This window comes from Protomyctophum parallelum (assembly GCF_964188405.1).
Source record: "Protomyctophum parallelum genome assembly, chromosome: 2".
In the NCBI taxonomy this organism is placed as follows: Eukaryota; Metazoa; Chordata; class Actinopteri; order Myctophiformes; family Myctophidae; genus Protomyctophum; species Protomyctophum parallelum.
Window position 1 is genome coordinate 3,143,633 of NC_139699.1, and position 26,178 is coordinate 3,169,810.

At 43.8% G+C, this 26,178-nt stretch overlaps 1 protein-coding gene across 7 annotated transcripts in view; it reads right to left on the reverse strand.

The window, feature by feature from the left end:
- chd9 (chromodomain helicase DNA binding protein 9) overlaps positions 1-26,178 on the reverse strand; it is a 213,241-nt gene that overhangs the window by 43,078 nt on the left and 143,985 nt on the right. For all 7 annotated transcript variants that reach the window (XM_083759950.1, XM_083759949.1, XM_083759952.1 and 4 more), the window contains 9 exons: positions 23,138-23,348; positions 14,056-14,251; positions 13,650-13,829; positions 11,901-12,086; positions 9,467-9,577; positions 8,424-8,623; positions 7,481-7,680; positions 5,300-5,459; positions 1,246-1,335 (listed from right to left, as the gene is read on the reverse strand). In XM_083759950.1, coding sequence (XP_083616076.1) covers positions 1,246-1,335; positions 5,300-5,459; positions 7,481-7,680; positions 8,424-8,623; positions 9,467-9,577; positions 11,901-12,086; positions 13,650-13,829; positions 14,056-14,251; positions 23,138-23,348 — 1,534 coding nt within the window. The remainder of the gene's footprint in view (positions 1-1,245; positions 1,336-5,299; positions 5,460-7,480; positions 7,681-8,423; positions 8,624-9,466; positions 9,578-11,900; positions 12,087-13,649; positions 13,830-14,055; positions 14,252-23,137; positions 23,349-26,178) is intronic.

Sequence of the window (26,178 nt, forward strand, 5' to 3'; positions counted from 1 at the left end):
GTCTGGGCCTGGGGTCTGGGGACCGCCTGGGGTCTGGGCCTGGGGTCTGGGGTCTGGGCCTGGGGTCTGGGGACCGCCTGGGGTCTGGGCCTGGGGTCTGGGGTCTGGGCCTGGGGTCTGGGCCTGGGGTCTGGGGACCGCCACTTGCACCACTTACTTCACACGGGTGTGATTTCATTTTGTATTAATGACTACTTTGTCATACTACACAGCTACAGTGTAACACAAAAGTAGCAAAAATAGCAGATCTGCTATTCTTGTAGATCTGCCATTTTTTCCTCATTTATTATTTGAATCCTGAAGAGTAACAGTTTTGCACCAGACAGCAACGAAGTGTTATATTGTTTTATGTGGGGCTGTCCCGTCACCAGCAGCCAAAGCCAATCCCTTTGTATGCTCATACTTGGCAATGCACTTTCTGCTTTTACAGCACAAAGTAGGGGGTTAGAGACCCTCTGAAAGGACATGTTATGTGCTATAATGCTGCCACTGTCGAAATGGGTCATTGTTTCTGCTAAATTCCCCCAAAAATAATGTAATATTTTTATTTAAAAAAAAAACTAAAAAGAAAACTAAAATGCAACTCACAAACACAATCAATTCACGTCCTGTAATTTTATGTTTCATACACTATTATATAATGTACTAGATGTATTAGAAGGATAAACCCCTTGAGATGCATCATCTAGTTTTTACAAATAGATTAGAATAAAGATTGTTCTCATCACTGACAGCCTAGGTAGGCATTAGTCATTTACATACTAAATAGAACGGTTATGCAAGTAATGATTATTAGCGATTGATACATATTTTGACCAGCAGAGGGAGCTCTGCAGCTAACATTTCTGTCTTCAAGCATGCAGTCTTGAGTCTTGACTGACTTCAACAAGTGGCAGTTTTGTCTCTCCATCAACATCCCAAAGTTTCAAAGCAGGAGACAACAGCAAACAACTGAACAGCACAGCCAGTAAAACCTACAGTATTAGTCCTCCGAAAGCTGGTTATCCGTGTTGGTAGTGTATTTCACATACTGTATGTTCAGACAGTCTTTTCAGTTGCACAAATGCACAGTATACCATTAGCTGGGGATAATCTACACAAAATCCACAATGTATCCAGCTATTCCATTTCTCTTTCATACATGGTTCAAATACTCATAGTGACATTGGTTAGAGCAGTTTACCAATGCAATGTTTTTTTTTTGCTTTTTTGTAGTGATTGTTGATTGGTCAGAGTTGAGCTCACCTTGCGTCCACGCCGTCCAGCACCGTCTGGGCCTGGCTGCCGATCACCTCCTGTTTGAGGTAGTAGAGCATTCTGACCCGCAGCAGAACCCTGCACACAGACAACCCAGTGGTCACCACTCACCACAAAGCCTGGCCAAAGCACAAACGCTGAGCCAGCAGAACGCCTTTCACTCACACACTCTCTCTCTCTCTCTCTCTCTCTCTCTCCTCTCACACACACACAGACACACACACCCCAACCCCCACACAACACTCACACACACGCACGCACAAATGTACATACATACGTATAAAATCCTGAGTGTTCATTTAACCTGTGTACTTTTTTGCACAAATTCTACAAACTCACAAGTTTGTGGGCTTGCAGATTGGCCATTGCCCTCAATACCCTCATACCTGACCAACTACTTCTCTGAAGTGAGTGACACCCACACACAGCCACAACACTAAAGAAGCGACCATGACCTCTCCCTAGCACAAAACAGTTTGCGATGAGGGTGTGTGTGTGTGTGTGTGTGGGGGGGGGGGGGGGGGGGGGGGGCAAACCGTGGGCCGTGGGCCCAAACATATATGTGGGGGGTCCTCCTTGGCATGAAAAAGGTTTGAGAAGCAGCAATGCAGCAGTGGAGCGACCGCCGCGACCAGTGGGGTGCCCCAGGCTGACGAGGACTATAGGGCTGAGTCACGGGGGACACATTACCACTGTGATGCCTCTGCTCACACACATCACAGCCAGCGGGGCGTGATGGTGATGCGAGGGGAGTTGGATGATAAAGCTGAGGGATGACTGCACAATGGCGGCACCGTACCCTGCTGTTGCCATGTCAAGCTCAACTTGAGATCGCAGGGAATACTGTGTGGTATAACCGCTGAATGAAACATGAGGCAGCACACGGCGCTGTGGTAGAATGACACCTGCTGTTTGGAACCGGAGGTCTTTGAGTATTAGTCATGTTATTATGACTGGCTTTCTTAAGACCCGTGTCTGCAATGTGGAAATGACAAACGACTAGGGCCGGCACATGGCAATAATAATCTCAAGTCTTTAGTAGAAAGTATCTCCAAAATGTCACATTAAACTGGATTACAATAATCTAAAGGAATTATGATCACATCAACCTCGATTACGTTATTATTACGTTACTATTCAAAGCTAATGGAGCCTGACTGCAGTCCATTGTGCATTCACTGCTAATACTGTACAAAAGATCACATAACGACTGCTATATGGAGTCCTTTGGATCCTTCTGTCATCACCTGGTTCTCAAATCACTGCCGTTTCCATCCGACTAATCATCTAATCAGGCACTCGCTTACATCTGGTGGACACAGTTAACTGACTGACATGTGTTATTATTACACTTCAGAGACATCCGAATAATAGTAAATAAAGATTTTAAGTAAATGGAGGTGCATTGCTGAGTTATGTAATTAAGTATGAGTTTAGAGAGCACGTGGTAGTATTGAAATATACAGTACAGTATACTGAATAGTGATGCTTGGTTCATACAGTGCATCATATGGTGATAATCATTTTTACGTAATATCACCCAGATGTAGTCTCAGTGGAACACCCGCTGCTTCAAGCTTTCGGACACACACGCGTGCACTGTTTTCCTTTCCGATGCAGCTCTGCGTGTGGTGATGAAATGCCCTGCCCAACTCGCTGACAATGACAAGGAAAGAAAACAGCCGGGCCTCTAAATGTGACGGATGGGTGTCGTGACAAAGTCTGCAGTTATAACAAAGTGTTGCACCGCCTCCTCCTCCTCCCCCCTCCTCCTACTCCACCCTCACTCCCTCCTCTGTGGGCGAGACCGCCCAGCGGCAGCTGTTGCTTCCTCTGGCTGTCAACACTACCCTTCATCATTCTCTAGCTCCCTACATCCCTCGCTCTCCGTCTTTCTCTCTCCCCCTCGCGTTCTGTCCTCGCTACTTTCCCAGACACCACCGACACTGTGCCTCTGTGAGAGTGTGTTTTTAAGACACACACACACACACACACACACACACACACACACACACACACACACACACACACACACACACACACACACACACACACACACACACACACACACACACACACACACAGTTTGCAGATCTCCTCATAGCAGGCACACAAACAAAGTGAATAGTACACATTCTTTTGGAGATGAGTAGGCTAGTATGAGTCCGTTGGAAAGACCCACAAACAGCCACAAAACGTCTTCCCAAACAAGGCCTCAGATGCCTCGTGCTATCTTGAGTGATATACACTTTTTCTCTCCTATAATGTTTAGACAGCGCATATTTACCCCTCACTGATTCAGATTAACTAATGGCTAACTGTACTGTAGCCATCAAATTTATTAGATGAATCGTTTTTCATGATCAGTCACTTTGCTTTAGCAGTCTTAAAATCTCTGGGTGAAAAAAACCCCAAAAACCTCAGGGTTTCTTTTTCCGTATTTCCTTACACTTTCCAGACCTGCGCACACACAGGACTCAGGTCTGAAAGTCCAATGTCGTTATGGCAATGGAAGTACAAGTCTCCCTGCGTCAGTTACATTCCTGGCGCACTGAGCAAAAATGCGGAGGTCAGCTAAAGCTGAGCGGGTGTGTGTGTCCCTGTCTGGCCAACGTGTCACACATCGCACCATCCTCTGGCTTCAGCACTACTGGGCTGCTGAAACAATGGGGAACTTTCTGTGGAAGCCACAGCGCTCTGTCTCTAAAGCCCCATGGACACAAGCCCCTCTTTTAGAAAAGAAGCAGCCATCATCTATTTGGCTTTATATCATCACAAACCATTTTTCAATAGCTCTGATCTCTTTTTTCTTTTCTGCTCTTTTCCTACCCCCCCTCTCTCTCTGTGTGTGTGTGTGTGTGTGTGTGTGTGTGTGTGTGTGTGTGTGTGTGAATAAAAAGAGATCTATGATGGCCATTAGTTGGGTTGAAATCTCATTAAGATTCTTATCAGTCAGCCGGTCAGGATGTGATGAGCATGAGCATTAACGAAGCAACGGACTGTCGGCTGTAATAGAGGTTCCAATGCTTCGTAATTACTGTTGCTTTGGAGGTGCCATGGAGTCAGAAATCCACGAGCAATTACAATTTCACACTGGTAAGCTTATTCTATTACAGACCAAGTGAAACGCTGCGCTTGTAGCACATAATGAACACCTGCCCGTTTCAATGATACGATCTACTTTTAACACACACAAACATGCACAAACATGCACACCTTAGAGCACTTACTGTATAGGAAGGAATATGTATTATGCGTCTGGTCAGTGACTGATATGCTCAATTGATGCATCAAAAAGGTAATATCTCAACCTATGGTCATAGTGAGCAGGTTAACCACCCTAGTATCCATATTGTGGGCATGGCACAAAGATAGGCGAACAAAACCATAATAAGACCATTTATATTCTGTAGGTTTTAACATGGAAATGGCAGAGATCTACAGCTATTTGACAAACGGCATATAGGGGTTCAAGTGGTACAGAAGTATCTGTAAATGCCTGGTACCGTGGGTCAACACGGTCTCACTCCCCAAAATGCATATTGTGACTTCTTGGGACGGACATCCTGAAGAAATCAAAGTGTCTAGCAGGGATCAGCTGGGGTTATACTGGTCTCCCAGAGGGACAAATGAGGTGCTAAAGGTGGCATAAGGAAGTGGTTCTCAAAGTGGGTTTCTGGGATTCCTTGAGGGGGTTCCCAGGGCGACGCAAAAAATAAATAAAAGGTAATTGATAGTTAAGAACCAACCTTACGGTTGCGTGACTCCAAGAGTGTACCAATTCATATCCACTCTCAGGGATAATGAGGGCCGTGGCCTAATGCATACCAAACTGAGGGGGTCCTTGAAATGATAACCTCTGAGAATCACTGGTGTAAGCAGAGGGTTGCAGAGGGTTGCCTACTTGTTACAGTGGTGCTTGGTGTAAGCGGTTGCAGAGGGTTGCCTACTTGTTACAGTGGTGCTTGGTGTAAGCGGTTGCAGAGGGTTGCCTACTTGTTACAGTGGTGCTTGGTGTAAGCGGTTGCAGAGGGTTGCCTACTTGTTACAGTGGTGCTTGAGGTGTTTCTTGTAGCCTTCGTCCTGCAGTAGATGTTCTGGGTTGTGTTTCCTAATCCACTCAGCCTTGTGAATGTCAAACGTGCTGCACTGGGTCTTCATCTTCTTTCCCTTCCTGCCCCGTGGCACCGGGGTGGACAGGCCTAGTGACGGCACACAGAGAAAGTGTTGAGAGGTCATACGATTTGACCTACAGTACTGAAATTAAACTATTCGCTTCCAGCAACGACGACGACAAATACTGTATACTGTCATGTGGAGCCTTGTTTGTATTGTACTATGTATCTATGTGTCCTGATCCGTTCCTGAACATCAAACTGTGTAGTGCTATTTGTTCTTTTGTTTTCTTGTCATGAGGTTAGCCTGTCAACCTTTATGTACTAACTAACTAACTAAATAATTAACTGACTAAGTACAGTATGTGCAATCAGAATGCCGAATCTGCCGATTTGGTTAATTTATGATGCCAACAACCACAGGCCGTTAGCCGCAACTTACACATTCATTGTTCAATGCTCACCCATGTGTAGCCATGTAACCTTGCTGGTTTTAATTTCTGCTATGTCATCATATATTTCACCATTTTATGTTTCAGTTTACGCCACTCATGCACTGACATACACCTCCTCCTAGAACCGCCTCTGCATGCAACCATCCTCTTATCTATCTGTTGCACAACTGTACTGTATGTGTAACTGTATTTGTAGAGTGATATTTGCACCCTGCACGTCCATGTCAAACGGATTCCATTGCTCTGACACTGCATGGATTCCTGTAAACTAGACCAATGGTTAACAAAGTGGGCTCTGGGGAAATAATTTCATTATTTGACTATTCAAAGCTAGCTGATTTACAAGCTCATAACATTCTGTGCTTATAGATTATTTTTGAAATATTTAGACATTGTGTAGAGCGGCCTATAAAAAAGTGAATCTTGCTAAATTGATTCTACAAACATTTGACTAGTTTTTGTGCCATTTTTGAACAACAATAATTATTATATAATATGTTAATATTCTTATTTTTTACCACACATTTTGTTATTTTCACCTAAAGAGTATACAGTATGTGCATGCATAAAGTGAGTGGCAAATCGAGTAGCAAACTGAGTGGCCAGTGTCCAAGCCAGAAAGTAGTTTTTTTCTACTACTACATTAGGCTGATAAAAAATAAAGTAAAGAAATAGTTATCACCATGACATTTCCCCATTTGATTACTTAAATGAAGACAATGATGTATTGTATTACAAGGTGACTGGAATTGTATATTTAAACGCAGGGAAACTGGAAGTCCCCTCACTAAAAACGCCGGGACAACGCTCCACATGTCCCAAACTCTTCTCCCTTCTGGCTCCAAAACTGTGGAATGCACTTCCCATTGCAGTCAGAACTGCAGCATCACTCCCAATCTTCCGCCGTAGCCTGAAAACCCACCTTTTCAGACTCCATCATGGCCCATAGCACTTACCCTACCCCCTTAGATAGCATTTCTGTAGACTTAGATAGCATCTGATACAGACTTATAGCATGTTATGTAGACAGCACTATAATTGTATTGTATAGAGTCATAGCACGCCATAGTACATATGTATAGCATAGTAGTAAATATGTATAGTTTATATGTATAGTGTATGTATAGTTTCATTACTGTTACTTTCTTAGCTTACGCATGTTTCATGATAAATGCTTTTATGTGATGTATTCCCATGCTTTTGTTCTTGCTTAAATGTAAGTCGCTCTGGATTAAGAGCGTCTGCTAAATGCCTAAATTGTAAATTGATTAAATGGCGTTATACAGGAAAATATGCCCTAAGAATCTGCGGAAAAATGGATAAAGCCAGAATCAACCTTCTTTTTCATTTTGCCCAATCTCGGAACCCATCGGCAAAAACAAGGACAGCGCCCTCTATTCCGTTGGAAATTGTTTGAGCATTTTGAGCGGGAACCCCTTTTGGTGTTAGCATTATGCTATACTTTAGCTATTGAAAAATAGCAGATCTACGAGCTTGTAGGTCTGCTATTTTTTTTTTAATCGAAGAACGATTGACACAGAAACATAGCTTTTTCAGAAAAGTGTCAGGATGTAGAAGACATTTTTAGAATCTGATCTCAGGTCAGAATGGCTTAACAGTGGAGCATGAAGTGAACCAGAGCTGGGGTCTCACCCAGGTGGTTCTGCAGCTCCTTGGTCTGCCCGTCCTCGGCGGGGGCGATCAGGTCCCACATGAAGCTCTTGATCTTGTCGTCCCCGCGGTAATGCACCAGGCAGTAGGCCAGCAGAGCCCTGCAGATGGACTCCACGTCCAGCTCGCTCAGCTGCTTCTTAAAGCGTCCGTGGTTGAGAACGTCCTTCCAACGACCCCACCTGGGCGACACAGGGTGGTACAGCACTATAATTGCATTGTATGTAGTCATAGCACATCATAGTACATAAGTATAGCATAGTAGTATAGATGTATAGTTGTAAATGTTCTTATGTGATGTATTCCCATGCTTTTTTGTTCTTGCTTAATGTAAGTCGCTCTGGATTAAGAGCGTCTGCTAAATGCCTACATTGTACAAAAAGACAGCGCCGGGGTCAGGAGAGAGAGAGAGGTGTTATCCTTTATTTTTAACCTTAACCTCATTTGGGCATGTCATCAGGGGCTTGTAAGATTGGGGCCTATTTTGGTGGAATGGTAAAATAACTGACTGGTTGAGTAAATTCAGAAACAAAATAGCAGAGGCCTAAATATCACACGCACTGGGGATTAACGTGAAAGCCATGAAACCATTTCAAGGGTTACATGGAAAAGTACATTAGCTTAATGTGCAACCTTGTTTTCTCACTCAACAGTAAACAAACCAACATACAGTATAAGTGTATTACAAATATGGCCAAAGATTACGTAAGAAGGAGGCAAACATTGTGAAAATCTACTTGCATTTCGGCTATTTTCACAATATTTATCTGAGTCAAACTACAATTCCAAGTACTTGGAGGGGGTGGTGGGGGTCTCCCGTTCAAATATGATTATTTTGGGGGTACTGTATGTATGTATACCCCATTCTTCAAAGACAGCAGAGATAAAGTGGGCTCATGTACAGTATGTACAGTAAACAGCGTACCCGTACACCAGCAGGTTCTTCTCCACCCTGAAGCACTCGGTGCGTCCGTAGCTGTTGAGGCGGTCGTGGGTTCGCCTGAGTTTGGGTTTGGTTTCATCGTTTTCACTTTCGCCGTCAGACAACTCGGCCAGCTCGTCCTTGGTGGCGCTGAACGGACGTGTCTGCTTCCTCACGCGGGGCGTGTCGATCACCAGGCTGTTCTGTAGGGCGAAGAGGATGATATTCATATAATTCTTTGATATTATATTGATATGTCTGATAATATCACATGCTTCCGTATTTGAATGTTTTGTTTACTACAGTTATGTAATTGCTGTGTGCCTGGTTGACAGACAGATTTCCTACATCAAAAGCAAAAAAAGTGAGCAGCAGTGAGCATAAAAAATATTGCATTTTCAATCGAGTGCTTTGGCTTTGCGTCTTCACCGTTTGGCATAGCCATCTACCATATCGTACATTATTATTACATGATGTTACTAATGTATGCTGTGTGTGACCAGCGTCTGATTCTGCCAATTTCATCTCACTAATAATTGAGCGCTAAAGGACTTCCCCACACAGTAATGGGGGATCATTAAGTGCTACCACAACTAGCACCAATGTTGTTGGCCTTTCTACCATTACAGCCACGCATTATTACATTGACTACCATTACTACTACCAGAACCACTATGCACTACATGGCAAGGCAACTTTATGTGTAAACAATACAATTTAGATAATATAAACAGGAGACACTGTACTCAACAATAAAAACAAACAAGGTGTGTTCTGCAAATAATAACAATAATACAAATAAAAACAGAAACTTCACCAACACAGCACTGGTTATGTAGCCTATAGCGGGCCTACTAAACATTAACTTTCACTGACAAAAGACAATTAAAACACAATTACTTTAGCTTTCCTTCTTTCATACAATGGCATTTAAAGAGCATTAAAAAAAGAAGAGAATTTGAAAAATGAAAGAGGCACTACTACTGCTACTATTAACACAGACAATACTACGCTGTATATCAAAATGTGAATTGTGGAGTGCTTACTCTGCCATTGACCATGTCCATATCGATATCTGCCTTTCTGGCCCACTTGTCCCAGAAGTTCGGATCATCCAGTGAGATGTCTGTGCGGTTTCCTGACGCCACAAAACTGGCCTGAAAGCAGACATCAAAATCATATCAAAACATAATCTAATTGACCAATCCCTTGACGTGTGCTGGCCATATAAAAGATCCAGTGACTGAGGTATCAAATTAATGTGTATACAGGTTTCTTTTGTGTGCGTGTGCGTGTGTGTGTGTGTGTGTGTGTGTGTGTGTGTGTGTGTGTGTGTGTGTGTGTGTGTGTGTGTGCGTGTGCGCATGTGCGTGTGTGCGTGTGTGTGTGTGTGTGTGTGTGTGTTTGCGTGCATGTGTTTGCGTGCGTGTGCGTGTTCCAGTATATGGTCTGGTGAATATTAATTCCTAGACATCACACTGATCAAACTGTGCAAAGATCAAAGTTAATGATCAACATCTGGTTATTTTATTAGAAATAACTGGTAGCATTGCTGGGGGGATGGGGGGGGGGGTACGTGAAATCACACACTTATCATGAAAATATCATATGGCAAAAAATCTAATTGTGGAAGCCATTAAGGTTTTAGGGATTGGTACTGCATCTGGATAAGATATATTTGGAATATCTGAAACCGCATGCACACGTACTGTACTGTACTGTACTGTACTGTACTGTACTGTACTGTACTGTACTGTACATGCTGAAATGGAATCATGTTGTTTGCCTCCCTCTGTGGTCTCCCACTCAGATTTCACTGTCTATCTCAATGAAGAGGAAAGTGCTCTAGTTGAGTACGCCACTGTTTCTCAAACAGTGGGTCGCAGGCCCATTTTTATGGGTAAATGTTCTATTTTTATTTTTACAATTTAAAAAATATATTATTATTATTATTTCAAAACATTTTCAAAAAATGACAAAAACATCTGTCATGTCAGACATTAAATTGTAAGTTAAAAAATAATAAAAAACAGAATTTCAGAAATGTTCAAAACAACCTAAAGAAATTCTATAAATAATAATGAAAAACCTTTACGAAGTCGTGGAAATAACAGATCTACAAGCTTGTAGATCTGCTGTTTTCATTAGTTTGGGTCTTTGCATCTCATGCAAAAAACGTTTTGGAGCAGATTCAGCCTTAATGATCAATCAATTGATTTTTCACGGGTTTAAAGAAAAGGTGTTTTTGAATATGTGTATTTACATTATTATTATTTTTATATTAACGTATTAAAATGTTAGTGTTTTGTGTTTTGTTTGGGGCACCACTTACAATATCCTCACGGCGGCCCACTAGTGGAGTTAACCCATTCTGACCGGGCACCCATTTTGGTGTTAGCATCATGTTATGCTTTAGCTATTTAAAAATAGCAGATCTACAAGCTCATATCGCGCCACCGAGTGGCGCGATACGAGCTTGTAGGTCTGCTATTTTTGAAAAGAATCGAAGAACGAATGACATTTTTTAGAATCTGATCTCAGGTCAGAATGGGTTCATCAGACCCAGTGTTTGTCCGGCGGAAACCTCGTATGAATCTGATCTCAGGTCAGAATGGGTTAAGAATAAGTGTCATAAAATATCGTCTCTGTCGGGTAGAAACCTCATTACGTCCAAAACTGATACTTTTCAGGATTGAAACTAAAAAAAGTAGCAGATCCACATTAAGCTCAAGCCCCGACAGCATGTGTGTAGTGTGTAGTGTGTAGTGTGTAGTGTGTAGTGTGTACTGTGTACTGTGTAGTGTGTACTGTGTAGTGTGTAGTGTGTACTGTGTGTAGAGCGTCGCAGTCCCGCCCCCTTTCAGAACGACGAGTGGCCCAGGAAATGATTCTCCATTCATTTTCTCCATAGGCTTTTCAAAAAGTATTTATTTAAAGACGGTTACGCCGCGGGCAAAGACAACTCGGATCGTGACAAATCATGACAATAATTACAATGTTTGGGGCCGATCAAATCATTACTAAGAAGAAAAACAAAACAAATAAGTGTTGTATCGTGCCTTTATTTTCTTCTTTCAAATTATTTGATCGGCACAAAATATTGTGTTTCTTGTCATGATTTGTCACGATCCGAGTTGGCTTTGTCCGCGGCGTAACCGTCTTTAAATAAATACTTTTTGAAAAGCCTATGGAGAAAATGAATGGAGAATCATTTCCTGGGCCACTCGTCGTTCTGAAAGGGGGAGGACGCTCTATAGCTCTATATATCCTTTTTACCTCTGTAGAGGTACAAAGGACACGCATACCTTGGCGAAGGTGGACCCCCGTCCCTCAGACATACCTTGGCGAAGGTGGACCCCCGTCCCTCAGACATACCTTGGCGAAGGTGGACCCCCGTCCCTCAGACATACCTTGGCGAAGGTGGACCCCCGTCCCTCAGACATACCTTGGTGAAGGTGGACCCCCGTCCCTCAGACATACCTTGGCGAAGGTGGATCCCCGTCCCTCAGACTCGATGGTGATGGTTTTGGTCCGGCGCTGGAGGATCTGGTCGATGTCCTCTTCACAGAACTTGGCCCCTTCGTCCTCCTCGTCCATGATGGCCCCGTAGGCACCGCGCCGCAGCAGGTCCTCGATCTCCTTCTTAGACAACTGCTGCTGAGTGGCCTGCAGGGGGCGCCATGAGGAGACTATTGGTATATAGTATTATTGAGGGGCCCCTCCTATAAACAACTATACTATAGTGTAGATTCATGAGGAGACTATTGGTATATAGTATTATTGAGGGGCCCCTCCTATAAACAACTATACTATTGGTATATAGTATTATTGAGGGGCCCCTCCTATAAACAACTATACTATTGGTATATAGTATTATTGAGGGGCCCCTCCTATAAACAACTATACTATAGTGTAGATTCATGAGGAGACTATTGGTATATAGTATTATTGAGGGGCCCCTCCTATAAACAACTAGACTATTGGTATATAGCAGGGGTACTCAACTGGCGGACCGCGGTCCACGACCGGACCGCGGACCACCTCTCTGCGGACCCTAGGTCAGGCCAGCAAAAACTGCACCACTCAGTTCACACGGGTGTGATTTTAAATCACAGATGAAAATGGTCCCCTAATGTCAGATTCAGCCCTGCTGAGTTTACGTGTTGTTTTGTTGTTGGATGCATGCCATTCTTTCTTCATCTCCAGTGTTAAATTGAAATGCTCGCCCCCTTATCCAATTTCAGAGACTTCGTTTACAGCCTTTGTGTTTCCCCGCCTGTGTGATTGTCTCCCCCGCCCTGGCTGGTTTCACCTGTCGCTCATTATCTCTACTGTAATCTGTGTTCCACACTCTCAGTGCCAGTTCGTCTTTGTAGCTGGTCCCTAGCGTGCCAGCCTTGGAATGTGTTTGTCCAACGAGTTTTCCTCTTGTTGTTTTTTTTGCTTCGTTTACCCATGTCTCCTTGTCTGATTTGTTTACATATCCCTCTGTACCGAACCTCAGCAAGTAAAGACCGTTTTTAATTAAGATTTCTACCACTGAGCTGTCCAATTGAGTCCTCCTGCCAACATCTGCACCAGCCGTTACGATACCGTGATAAAATGAATTACGTATTCCAATAACAGAACAATAATACTCCTAGCAGTTTGAAGATTTTATGTGAAGATATTATATTGAATTGCTATGGTGGATAGAAAATAAGACTACAATCTGGAAACGGTGATTTCACTTCTGAATTGAGTGTGTGAGTCGAGTTGTGTGTGGGCATGACCACACCACGCACGCACCCACGCAGGCACGCACTCACGCACCCACGCAGGCACGCAGGCACGCACCCACGCAGGCACGCACCCACGCACCCACGCAGGCACGCACCCACGCACCCACGCAGGCACGCACCCACGCACCCACGCAGGCACGCACCCACGCACCCACGCAGGCACGCACCCACGCACCCACGCAGGCACGCACCCACGCACCCACGCAGGCACGCACCCACGCACCCACACCTAACATAACTTGAACCCTATTTTATACTTGGGATGAGGAAGGTCCGGAGGGACCGAAACATTGCTTCATTAAATAAGAAAATACTCATGTACCGAGCAGATACACAGTGTGCACAGGGTGTATTCTATTGCTTTCATACTTGGGATATTTCAAAATAGCCAATCGACAAGCTCACTCTTTTTTGCACGGTGGGGTCCACACAGCCAAATAATACATACCCCTCCTGTGGCTCCGCCCAGGCTGTTATCTCGGCCACTCATGCTCTGCAGCACAGCCTTGTCCAGGCCCAGCTTCAGACTGGCCCGGTCGAACATCTCCCGCTCGTAGGAGTTCCTGGTGATCAGCCGGTACACCTTCACCGCCTTGTTCTGCCCGATCCTGTGGCAGCGGGCCTGAGCCTAAGGACACAACACCAGCGTTCATTTTGTTGATGACTCTGAGCTTGTAGATCTGCTATTTTTGGGCTTTAGGCTAACAGTAAAATGCCCAAAAATGTTTAAAAAGGCATTCATAAACTGTCCTTAAAATAATTGCAATGCAAACTTGTGTGTGTGTGTGTGTGTGTGTGTGTGTGTGTGTGTGTGTGTGTGTGTGTGTGTGTGTGTGCGTGCGTGCGTGCGTTACCTGCAGGTCATTCTGAGGGTTCCAGTCGGAGTCGAAGATGATGCAGGTGTCTGCGGCTGTGAGGTTGATTCCCAGGCCTCCGGCTCTCGTGCACAGCAGGAAGACGAATCGGTCCGAGTCGGGCTTGCTGAAGCGGTCGATGGCCGCCTGCCGCAGGTTCCCCCGCACCCGGCCGTCGATGCGCTCATACAGGTACCTGCAACACACGCCACGCCATGAGACGCATGCCATGACACCGTATTGTTCCAGGCTTTTGTCACTGCATTTGTGCAAATACTTTTGTATTATTATTGTTTCAAGTTTGTGGATCTGCTACACAAAACAGGTTTCTGCCCGACAACAGTGATATACTGTAAAGCCAGTGCAAGATATTGGGTGAAGAGTACAATATATACAGCATAGAACTATACCCAATATATATTAACACTTTAACAGGTTATGTTTACTTCATTTTTACTATTTAGTGATACAGTTCAATGCGAGTGGATTCACATACGTACAATTAGAAAATGTACCTAAAGTAACCAGCAATTTCATTGGCAATTACAATTTCCTTGAAGACTTTACAATTTACAATTTACAATTTAGGCATTTAGCAGACGCTCTTAATCCAGAGCGACTTACATTAAGCAAGAACAAAAAGCATGGGAATACATCACAAAAAAGCATTTATCATGAAACATGCGTAAGCTAAGAAAGTAACAGTGGAATATCTATATTATGAGACTATACATATAAACTATACATATATACTACTATGCTATACATATGTACTATGACGTGCTATGACTACATACAATGCAATTATAGTGCTGTCTACATAACATGCTATAAGTCTGTATCAAATGCTATCTAAGTCTACAGAAATGCTATCTAAGTGGGTGGGGTAAGTGCTATGGGCCATGATGGAGTCTGAAAAGGTGGGTTTTCAGACTACGGCGGAAGATTGGGAGTGATGCTGCAGTTCTGACTGCAATGGGAAGTGCATTCCACAGTTTTGGAGCCAGAAGGGAGAAGAGTCTGGGACGTGTGTAGCGTTGTCCCTGCGTTTTTAGTGAGGGTACTTCCAGCTTCCCTGCGTTGGCTGATCTGAGTGCGCGGGAGGGTTTGTAGGGTTCATGGATGACTCAGTTTTATAAAACTCTCTTAGCCCATATCACCTCGATACCGCCGTTGCATAAATCTCTACAAACATTCAAACAGGCCCCAGAAAATAAAACATAATAATAGTATAATTCACAGCCTCACACAATACGGTATGTACATAAACTCATTTGAAACCCACAGAGCTCAATACATCGCTATGTAAACAAAGCTTGCATTGGGTATTTCAACACGCTTCTAGTGAGACCAGGTCCTTTCTAGTGAGACCAGGTCCTTTCTAGTGAGACCAGGTCCTTTTCTAGTGAGACCAGGTCCTTTCTAGTGAGACCAGGTCCTTTTCTAGTGAGACCAGGTCCTTTCTAGTGAGACCAGGTCCTTTCTAGTGAGACCAGGTCCTTTCTAGTGAGACCAGGTCCTTTCTAGTGAGACCAGGTCCTTCGAAGTAAGATGAAGAGCAAAGGACGAATGAGACCAGCCGCCTTCTCCTTTATTTAATTAATTTCATTAATTTACCTTCTCCTTTATTTAATTAATTTAATTAATTTACCTTCTCCTTTATTTAATTAATTTAATTAATTTACCTTCTCCTCCTGGCAATTAAAAATCCCTTGCCCAAAGATAGCCTCAACCCCCGGAGGACTGGTCTTGCTCCTGGCTTCTCCACAGCCCTTTCCTCTTTTCCCTCCCATGTTCTACCCCCTTCCCACCTCCCCTGAGGTGGCCCACTTCCAGTCAGGAGAGGGGCCCCACAGACCTCCCCGCCTGTCTGATGTGGTAGTGCCCTGAGGGGCTCAGTAACCTGCTGCTGAACCCAGTGTGGAGCCCTGCGCCATCCAGCGTAACGCCTGACTGGCTTGACAGACGGTTGGGAAGCAGGTTGGGAAGCAGAGTGGACGGTGAGAGCAGGGGAAAAACATTTAGAGAGAGAGAGTGAGACTGAGGAGTGGAAGAAAAAGAAAAAATCACACCTGTGTGAAGTGAGGGGCGCTAATATATAAAAGTCTAACTCATGTTGATTAGGTTATGTAATGGTGATGTATAACAAACGGTGCCAATACAAACATAAAATTCTCCTTATTGTTAACACCTTGAGGGCCCGGCCCTATTTAATCCATTAATAAAATGTGCCCATCGTCAGCAAGCGTCCTCTAGGCTGTAGAGCGATGCCATCAGTTTTCATAGCACTAATTTGACGGAGATTATCAATCTCCGTCTCGGGGCACATGACCGTGCACTTGAACTTGACGGTAATTTACATCATGGGCCCCGATGGTGTTAATGGCATAATGTTTGTGTTAGGGACAAGATGACGTACATTTTCCCTTCATTGTCAATGGCGTTTTTAAAACAAACATTGAACTAAAAACATACATTAAACCTGTATATAGGGAAACGATGGAGAGAGCAGAGAGGAATATATAGGTCGCAGTTATGAAACCTTGGGTTTTTTTCACCACACCTAACTCAAATCCCCGACACTCACCCCAGGCAAGCCCCCAGGTCATGGTCACCCCAGGCAAGCCCCCAGGTCATGGTCACCCCAGGCAAGCCCCCAGGTCATGGTCACCCCAGGCAAGCCCCCAGGTCATGGTCACCCCAGGCAAGCCCCCAGGTCATGGTCACCCCAGGCAAGCCCCCAGGTCATGGTCACCCCAGGCAAGCCCCCAGGTCATCGTCACCCCAGGCAAGCCCCCAGGTCATTGTGACGTCACGTGACATCAGCCCCCTGGTCACTCCTGGCAAGCCCCCAGGTCACCGTCACCCCAGGCAAGCCCCCAGGTCATCGTGACCCCAGGCAAGCCCCCAGGTCATCGTCACCCCAGGCACGCCCCCAGGTCATTGTGACGTCACGTGACATCAGCCCCCTGGTCACTCCTGGCAAGCCCCCAGGTCACCGTCACCCCAGGCAAGCCCCCAGGTCACCGTCACCCCAGGCACGCCCCCAGGTCATTGTGACGTCACGTGACATCAGCCCCCTGGTCACTCCTGGCAAGCCCCCAGGTCACCGTCACCCCAGGCAAGCCCCCAGGTCATCGTCACCCCAGGCACGCCCCCAGGTCATCGTGACATCACATGACATCAGCCCCCTGGTCACCCCAGGCAAGCCCCCAGGTGCCCAGGTCATCGTGACATCATGTGACATCATCAGGGTATGGATATATAGTAAATCCGACCTGCTGTCACAGTTAAGCCCATATATGGAGATCCCTGATGTCATCAATATTGGCCAGCAACTCATCTGACGACGGAGTAATATGTTCTATCATCTTAGTTTTAGTTATTAAAACTCAAGCTGCTGCATTCTGAAGTTGAAGCCTGTCAGTTGTTTCCTTTGGCAAACCAGAGAACAGTGCATTGCAGTAATTGATTCGATAGAAGATAACGTTTTTTTGCATCGTCTAAAGACAACTATGCTCTAATGCGTGCAATGTTTCTAATACCAAAGAAGGAGGAGGTCTTGGTAGCCTGGTTAATATTAATATGCGCATTGACATTCAGTTCAGAGTCAATAATAACCCCCAGGTTCTTTACTGTCGAGTTATTTACCACGTCTGTTTATTATTGACTCTTTGTTCCTCATTAGAAGCATATAGCCCATTCTGACCTGAGATCAGATTCATACGAGGTTTCCACTGGACACACACTGGTCTGATGAACCCATTCTGACCCGAGATCAGATTCTAAAAATGTCAGTCCTTCTTCGATTTTTCAAAAATAGCAGACCTACAAGCTCGTATCGCGCCACTCGGTGGCGCGATATGAGCTTGTAGATCTGCTATTTTTCAATAGCTAAAGCATAACATGATGCCGACACCAAAATGGGTGCCCGGTCAGAATGGGATAGACAAACAACAGGCCAATGTGAAAAGGGTGGGATTTATTCCTCCGCCTAGTCGTAAAGTGTGTGAAATATTTCACGTAAATTGCACGCTGCGTTCATGATTTGAGGCTTTTTGTTCAAAAATGGCCGATCCAGCAAACTTTGGGAGCCAATATTAGCCAATTAGGATGGAATATGAAACAGATAATATGGGACAGATCCGTCTTGAGTACTATAGAGACTATAGAGACTACTGTGTAACGATTTGAAGGACTTTTGGAGTAATATAAAAAAAGGTGCGTACTATGTGTTGACGTTTGATTATCTAGGGCAGGGGTTTTCAACTGATTATGAACCAGGGACCACCACACTGACTAATAATCAACCTGGGGACCACCACCCTGACTAAGAATCAACCACTGTTGAGTTGGGTGAGGGGATATTAAAATGTATATAAAATTAAATCAAGCCCTTAACAGTCAGTAATTTAACTGGCATTATGATAGTCGTCCGGAGCTATTCCTTTCCCATGGTTGCCCTTACTCTGTTCTCTTAACCTTCCATATTAAACTCATAGATAGCAGACACATGTGACTTCCCAGTAACTGACATTGATGTCATCATACATCACCAGGTCACTTAATGAACTAGTTCGTTTCCCAATTAGTGGTCGATAAAAAACATACTAAATGCATGGCCAGGGACCACATGCAATACCTTCACGGACCACCCGTGGTCCACGGACCACCTGTTGAAAACCCATGATCTAGGCTAATATAAAAAAAGGTGCGTAAGTGTGTCTTACGGGTACTATGTGTTGACCTTTGATTATCTAGGGTTTTGAGGCGCCTGTTCAGCAAGGAGCACAGCGGCCTGTTCCTCATCACGTGGTGCGCCTCCTGGTGGTGACACTCCCCAGCGCAGGGGAAAAGAAGCTCCACGTGTATCAGAGGAAACAGGTGCTTATGTCTCCCCAGTCTAAACTCCAGACTGTACATGGAGCTAATTGGCATAACGACTAAATTGGTCAAACTAAGGTGATCAAAAAAGATTTCCTAGGATTGTGGCTATTGGAGTCCGCAACAAAGCACTCACGTACGTACACTCACAACTACTTTAAGATTTATATCCTTGGGATTGTTGTGCTAATGTGCTTCACAACAAAACACACCACCAGCCTAAATTCAGTTAATTTGGCAGACTAACTTTAATGGCTTTCCCTCCACTTGACTGCAGTAAAGAACAGAATACCTCCAACAACATTAGCCCTTCATGACTGATGCTTAATTATTAACGGGAAATTGGCGTCAATGGAATTCAAACCTCCATAAGAAGAATGTATAATTTTTTTTTCTTTTTTTTTTTTTTTTTTTTTTTTTTTTTAAGATATTTTTTGCGGCTTACGCCTTTTATTGATTTTTTAAGGGACAGATAGTAGGCTGACAGGAAACGGGAGAGAGATGGGGGGATGACATGCGGTAAAGGCCGTGTCGGGTCCGGGAGTCGAACCCGCGGCACACCGCGACTGGATCACCAGTCCGGTGCCCAGACCGTTACGCTACGGCCTGGGCCAAGAATGTATAATTTTGACGAGTTTTGGGACAGAAAACCTTTTCATAGCTAGAAAGTTTCACGTGACAATCAACACAGCACACTCAGAGAAATCCATACGCAAGAGTAGGTGAAAAGTAGGCACAGGCGAGGGAATGTGGGGAGGTTTGCTTTGAAGAGCTCAATTCATCCAATAAGGATGTGAAGAAGAGCAAATGAAAGATACAAAGATTCACTTTGAATAGATACCCGTGGAGAATCGATTCCAGAGTTCAAAAGAAGACATACCAGATAAATAATCTCCAGAACACAATCACAATTTATCACTGAATGTGCATCAGCATGCAGGGCACATCTGGGGTAGGTCACGCTCGCTCTACGCTTGATTACAGCAGAAAAAGAAAAGTATATGAGAGTATATAAGAATATGGGATGAAACTCACAACCCTGATGTCATTATGACAGGTTATGACATGCCCAGAATCACTTCTCCCTTAAGACAGGTGACTGGGCCCTTAATACACCCTTTTTCTTTTTTCTTCGACTGAATTACGTTGTTATTTTTCATGTCATGTTTATATACATACATATATACATAGGACCCAAATGGAAACAAGACTGCAATTTTATCATTTTTTATCCTTTTAGTTTGACTGTCACTGTACTCTGTTGTGGTTTACATTTATGTCTTATAACAAGGTATTCAAGCAATCAATCAATCATTACGCAACCTCTCTACCTCCAGGCTACATGCCATCTTGCTTTTCCATCTCTCTGCACAGAGTAACATTTTATATAGTGCCACCTTTTCTCAAGGGCACGGGCTCACAATGTGAGGTCTGGGGAACCCCAGGGGACCTTGAGGGAGTTCCAGGGTGTCCCCAGCTAAATTATTGATATTAATTAGGAATGATAATTCAAATGGACCGATACAGGTCTGTAATTCTGATACAAATGGAACCTAATGCACCCATACAGGTCTGTAATTCTGAGAGTAAAGAAACGAAACCTTATGGCCCTGCAAATTAAACCAAATGGGCCCTCACAGCTCTTTGGGCTCCATTTTCGTCACCGCTAAACAAACTCAAGTGCTATTCAATCAAACAATCAGCGCCAGCGGCAGGCTATTCAATATTACTGGTAGCCTATTTGCCATGGTCCATGGGCACGGATTGTGTTATTTATTCATACTCAACTGTTCACTGTTTAACAGCTAATAAATCAAACTATTTATATTAATCCAACCACCGCGGTTTACGTACATGTCATCATGGAGGAAAGAGGATCACATCCACTGTGGGTGAGTTCAACCTAGGCTAACGCCGTCCTCCTGTCTTCAGTGGTTCTTCCAGCTGCGCCCCATATTTAACCTCAGTCCCTACGCTCATTCTGTAGCTCCTGACCTACAGAATTAGCCTAGGGACTGAGGTTCACATGGGGCTAGGTTCGCTGCTGCTGCTTGCAGCGCATTGCAAGCTTGCAACAACAATGGGTGCTGCTGCTTGCAGTGCGTTGTCACGCTGCACCACACGTCCTGGTTAACCAGGAAACACACAGAGAGACGATTTTATTCATATTTACAATTTATTTTCTATATATCAACAGCATGGCCGGGCCCGAACCGAATCCCGACCACCAATTATGGTAATGAGTCCGACCCTATAGCCCGACCCGTCGGGTCCCGATGAGGACTGTGAGGCGACATCGCTACCGACTGCTCCACCGTTCCCCAGCTTACAGGTACATTTTATTCCATGTGTATAACTGTATAATACTATCCGAGATAAATTAAGGATTTGTGTGACTAAATCCTATCAAATTAGGGTCCGTGGCCTAATACATTCACAGCATCTCTTCAATCTAAAGTAGAGAGAAGGTGGAAACATGTACTGGCCATCAGTCAGTGAACGGTGAGGATGGGTCAGTTTTCCTTCTCCACCCACAAGGAGAAGACGCTAAAACTCACTCAGCAGTCAGGAAGGAAAACGGAGAGATCAAAAGCTGAATCCACCTTCTCTGTGTGTTTGCATCAGGGGGGCAGTCAGACAGATATTTTGTGAAGCCACTAAGGAAATGAAAGTTCATATAATGGCCTGTTGTGGCGCTGTCATTGGACCCAGAAAAACCCATAGCCCCATAGAAGTCCATGTATTTGGGCCCAACTTCACCTAGACTGTATTACCTTAACCCTTTTACTGCTGCCATTTATTGAGAAATTAGGACCTAATTCATGCCAGCATTTTTTTAATTTGAGCTCTTATTTTGAAAAGCCACATTTTGCCTCAACCGGAAGTGAGCTTATCCCTGCCAGCTTTACGTTGCCAAGACAACCTTTGTTTACATGATCGAAAAATGCCGGTACATTTTTGCACTCCACAACGTCGGCTCGTGCCGTCAAAGAAACGCTGTTTTGACCAAAAATGCCATCTGGGACAAGGAATAGGAGATACAGGCGATTGAAAGAAACGGATAGAATGGATTCTTATGGCGACGGTGAATTAATATGAACGATCCAGTGCAGTGCTAACAACAGTGCTAGCTAACCGGCTAACGTGAGTAGCATTATGGCTTGATCAATCATATGCACTAATAAAGGGCAATTGCCGAAGGGCTTCGGCAATGGCAGCAAGCGTTAATATCAAATTAATGCTTCAATTGCCGAAGGGCTTCGGCAATGGCAGGAAGACGGTTAATAAACATGGTCATGAATACTTTCTGCTTCCAGTCACTAGTTTAAAGTCTCATTTCTATGTCATAATATTCTTTTTGGAAAATTATGGTCCCATTAATAAAAAAAATGACCATAAAGTCGTGCATGTTCTGAGGGGCGTGGCTACCGTTACAGTCTATGATCGGGATTCCCCACCCACTCGAGTCAAAATAAAAACCAACGGAGAAGAAGGGGGGAAGTCCCGCCTCGTTGTCTGGGCCAGCCAATGGCCAGCTGGGCCAAAACGGAGCCAGCCAATGGCCAGCTGGGCCCAAACGGATCTAGAAAGATGGCGACTTACAGTGCAGAAATAACAGGCTTCATTTTACGTCCATGTTAGACCCGAGGAACGCTTTGTCCATATTTTTTACAGTCTATGGTCTGCATTAGTGTTACTGTACCTTCTCTGTGTGTCTGCATTAGTGTTACTGTACCTTCTCTGTGTGTCTGCATTAGTGTTACTGTACCTTCTCTGTGTGTCTGCATTAGTGTTACTGTACCTTCTCTGTGTGTCTGCATTAGTGTTACTGTACCTTCTCTGTGTGTCTGCATTAGTGTTACTGTACCTTCTCTGTGTGTCTGCATTAGTGTTACTGTACCTTCTCTGTGTGTCTGCATTAGTGTTACTGTACCTTCTCTGTGTGTCTGCATTAGTGTTACTGTACCTTCTCTGTGTGTCTGCATTAGTGTTACTGTACCTTCTCTGTGTGTCTGCATTAGTGTTACTGTACCTTCTCTGTGTGTCTGCATTAGTGTTACTGTACCTTCTCTGTGTGTCTGCATTAGTGTTACTGTACCTTCTCTGTGTGTCTGCATTAGTGTTACTGTACCTTCTCTGTGTGTCTGCATTAGTGTTAATGTACCTTCTCTGTGTGTCTGCATTAGTGTTAATGTACCTTCTCTGGATGAGGTAGTCCTCCAGGATGTCCAGGCAGCGCACCATCTGTGAGAAGATGAGCACCTTGTGGCCTCCGGCCTTCATCTTGGGCAGCAGCTTGTCGATGAGGACCAGCTTTCCGGCAGACTGCACCATGGCCTGAAGGTGGAAGTCGAAGGAGGCTGGGTTGTACACCTCCCTGAAGTCCTCCATGATCTTCTCCTCTGCTCCTGCATTGGGAAAGAAAGGAAAAGAGTTCAGTAGTTATCATCTACAATGTCATGTTTATGAGGTCTGAGGCAGTGTTGTTTTCGTCGACTAAAACTAAGACGAAAGATGTTCGTCGACTACCCTTTTTCACTGACGAAAACTAAATAAAAACTAGATAAAAATGAATCTATGATGACTAAAACTAAGACTAAATATACTGACAATTTCGTCAACAAATAAAAACTAGACTATAAATGTTAGGAAGGGACTAGTGGACAAGAGATCCAGTTTTATGCTGGGTTGCATGCTGAAAATAGCAGATCTCACAGAGATTGTAGATCTGCTATTTTCAGCATGCAACCAAAGTGTAAAATATGTCATTACAACGACATCAAGGCCTGTCAAAACACATTTTTGTCGACTAAATCAACTGTAGATTCAGTCGACTAAAATCGTATGACATTTAATCGACTAAAACTAGACTAAACACTAGAACATTCCAGGTGACTAAAATGTGACTAAAACTAAGTGAAAACTATTCAAGAGACAACGACTAAAACTAAAATAAAAATGTGCTGCCAAAAACACTGGTCTGAGGATGTAGAATGACATTCTACAAAATGTCATTAGTCTCTTTTTTAAACTCCTTCAGTGCCACGTTTAATATCAAGTTTAATATCAAGTTTAATATCAAGTTTAACATCAAGTTTATTATCAAGTTTAATATCAAGTTTAATATCAAGTTTAATATCAAGTTTAACATCAAGTTTAATATCAAGTTTAATATCAAGTTTAACATCAAGTTTAACATCAAGTTTAATATCAAGTTTAATATCAAGTTTAATATCAAGTTTAACATCAAGTTTAATATCAAGTTTAATATCAAGTTTAACATCAAGTTTAATATCAAGTTTAACATCAAGTTTAATATCAAGTTTAATATCAAGTTTAACATCAAGTTTAATATCAAGTTTAATATCAAGTTTTAGTCACACATTGCCACGCCTTTCAGCCGCCCAGCTCTTCTTTTGAAGAGCCACCAGCTGATTTGATGAACCGGAAGTAACAAGCAATCACTTCCGGGGCACTACGGTACCGCGAGGTCGCAGGGATTTTTTATTGAGCTCTAAATGACCTAAAACATTGATGTTTTGTTTGATCACCTCAATCTGAGCTTCAATTCCGAGATAAACGCCGCTAAAGGTAGTGTGGACGGACGGAGGGGAAATAATCAATGACGTCACCGACACGGAAGCAAAACGTTGCCGGGGGAAACGGAGACACCAAGAACCTGTCAAAATGATTATAGCGATGCTGGATGCATTATAAACTAAGGGCTCATTCGATGTCGTCCGAGGCGATCTAGGACTTTTATAAAAGGCAGTCCAATGTCGTCCTAGGCGATCTAGGACTTTTATAAAAGGCAGTCCAATGTCGTCCTAGGCGATCTAGGACTTTTATAAAAGGCAGTCCAATGTCGTCCTATAGGCGATCTGGGACTTTTATAAAAGGCAGTCCAATGTCGTCCTAGGCGATCTAGGACTTTTATAAAAGGCAGTCCAATGTCGTCCTAGGCATAGACATACTTGACATGAACAAGTACGTTGATACTATACATGTTGTTACAATACAAACAGAAATTACATAAATACTCGCTATACTACAAGCAACAGTAAACCGCAGTCAATTATTAGGTATTGATGTAATTTACAAAGTGCTGCAATAATAAATAAATAAAACTAGTGGTACTTGGTAATTAAATTCTTACAGTATAAGACCTCAAACATATTGCCGTGTTATGTCTCAGCAGCACAGATTGCAAAGTGACTGATGCTCGTGTCCTCCATTTGGTCCGATGCACATTAAAATATTCATTTAGTTTATTTATAGCCAAGCCCACTGGCATAGGAGGAGCACACCGCAGTTCCTCCCTCCCTACGTTGTGTTCTCTCCTTCTGATGATATAATCATATAAAATGTCCATTAACATGCAGCCCACATCTGACAAGAGTCATGTCACTGAGGCCGTTCTTCTCCTCCTCCTCCTCCGTCGCAGCTTTCTCTCTGTCTGGTCAGATGTACATCAGCGTTGCAGCGTGTATACAGTACATCATCCAGCTAATGCGCCTGACAGTCGCTACAGACGCGGTGACATGTTTCAGTGATGGTGACACTTCCATTTGTTCCATGTTATTCCTCGTCGCCATCGAGCCCCTGTTGCACATTAGCCTCCATCAGCAGACTGTTCCCTTGCATTACATTGGAGTGGTGTGGTTATGAGATGAGGTACTGGATCTTACTGAGCTGACAATGACAACTACCGTTACAACATGAATGACGGCATGAAAGGAACACATTATTGCACCTCTTTAAAAAAGGCGGGAGGAGCACTTAATTCCCCGGATGACAAAAAGATAGACACTTTCGACGTGATGGCCCACAAGTTTGTAATGTCATTAGCTGAAGCCCATCATTCAATATTAGTCAGTTTGTGACATTTTGAAAGATAAGACCTTCCTCTTATTCTGCTCCAAAGCTCTTTACCTATCATCAATCAACCAAATGTAATCTAGCGTCCCAATACAGTAGGTGAATATTTGGCAAAAAATAGGCACACATTAAATGAAAATAACAGATAAAGCTCACAACGCTGCGTATCTCTATGTGCTGTGAGCTTGTAGATCGGCTATTTTCTGCAAAGTATGTCATATGTCAATATAGGTGAACATTTGGCAAAAATAGGCAAAAAAAAAAGAGATTTGGCGTATACTGTAGGAACCAAATACAGACTCCTGAGGGAGGGTCAACAAAGCATATAGGGTGTAAGTGTTTAACCTACTCTATTTGTAT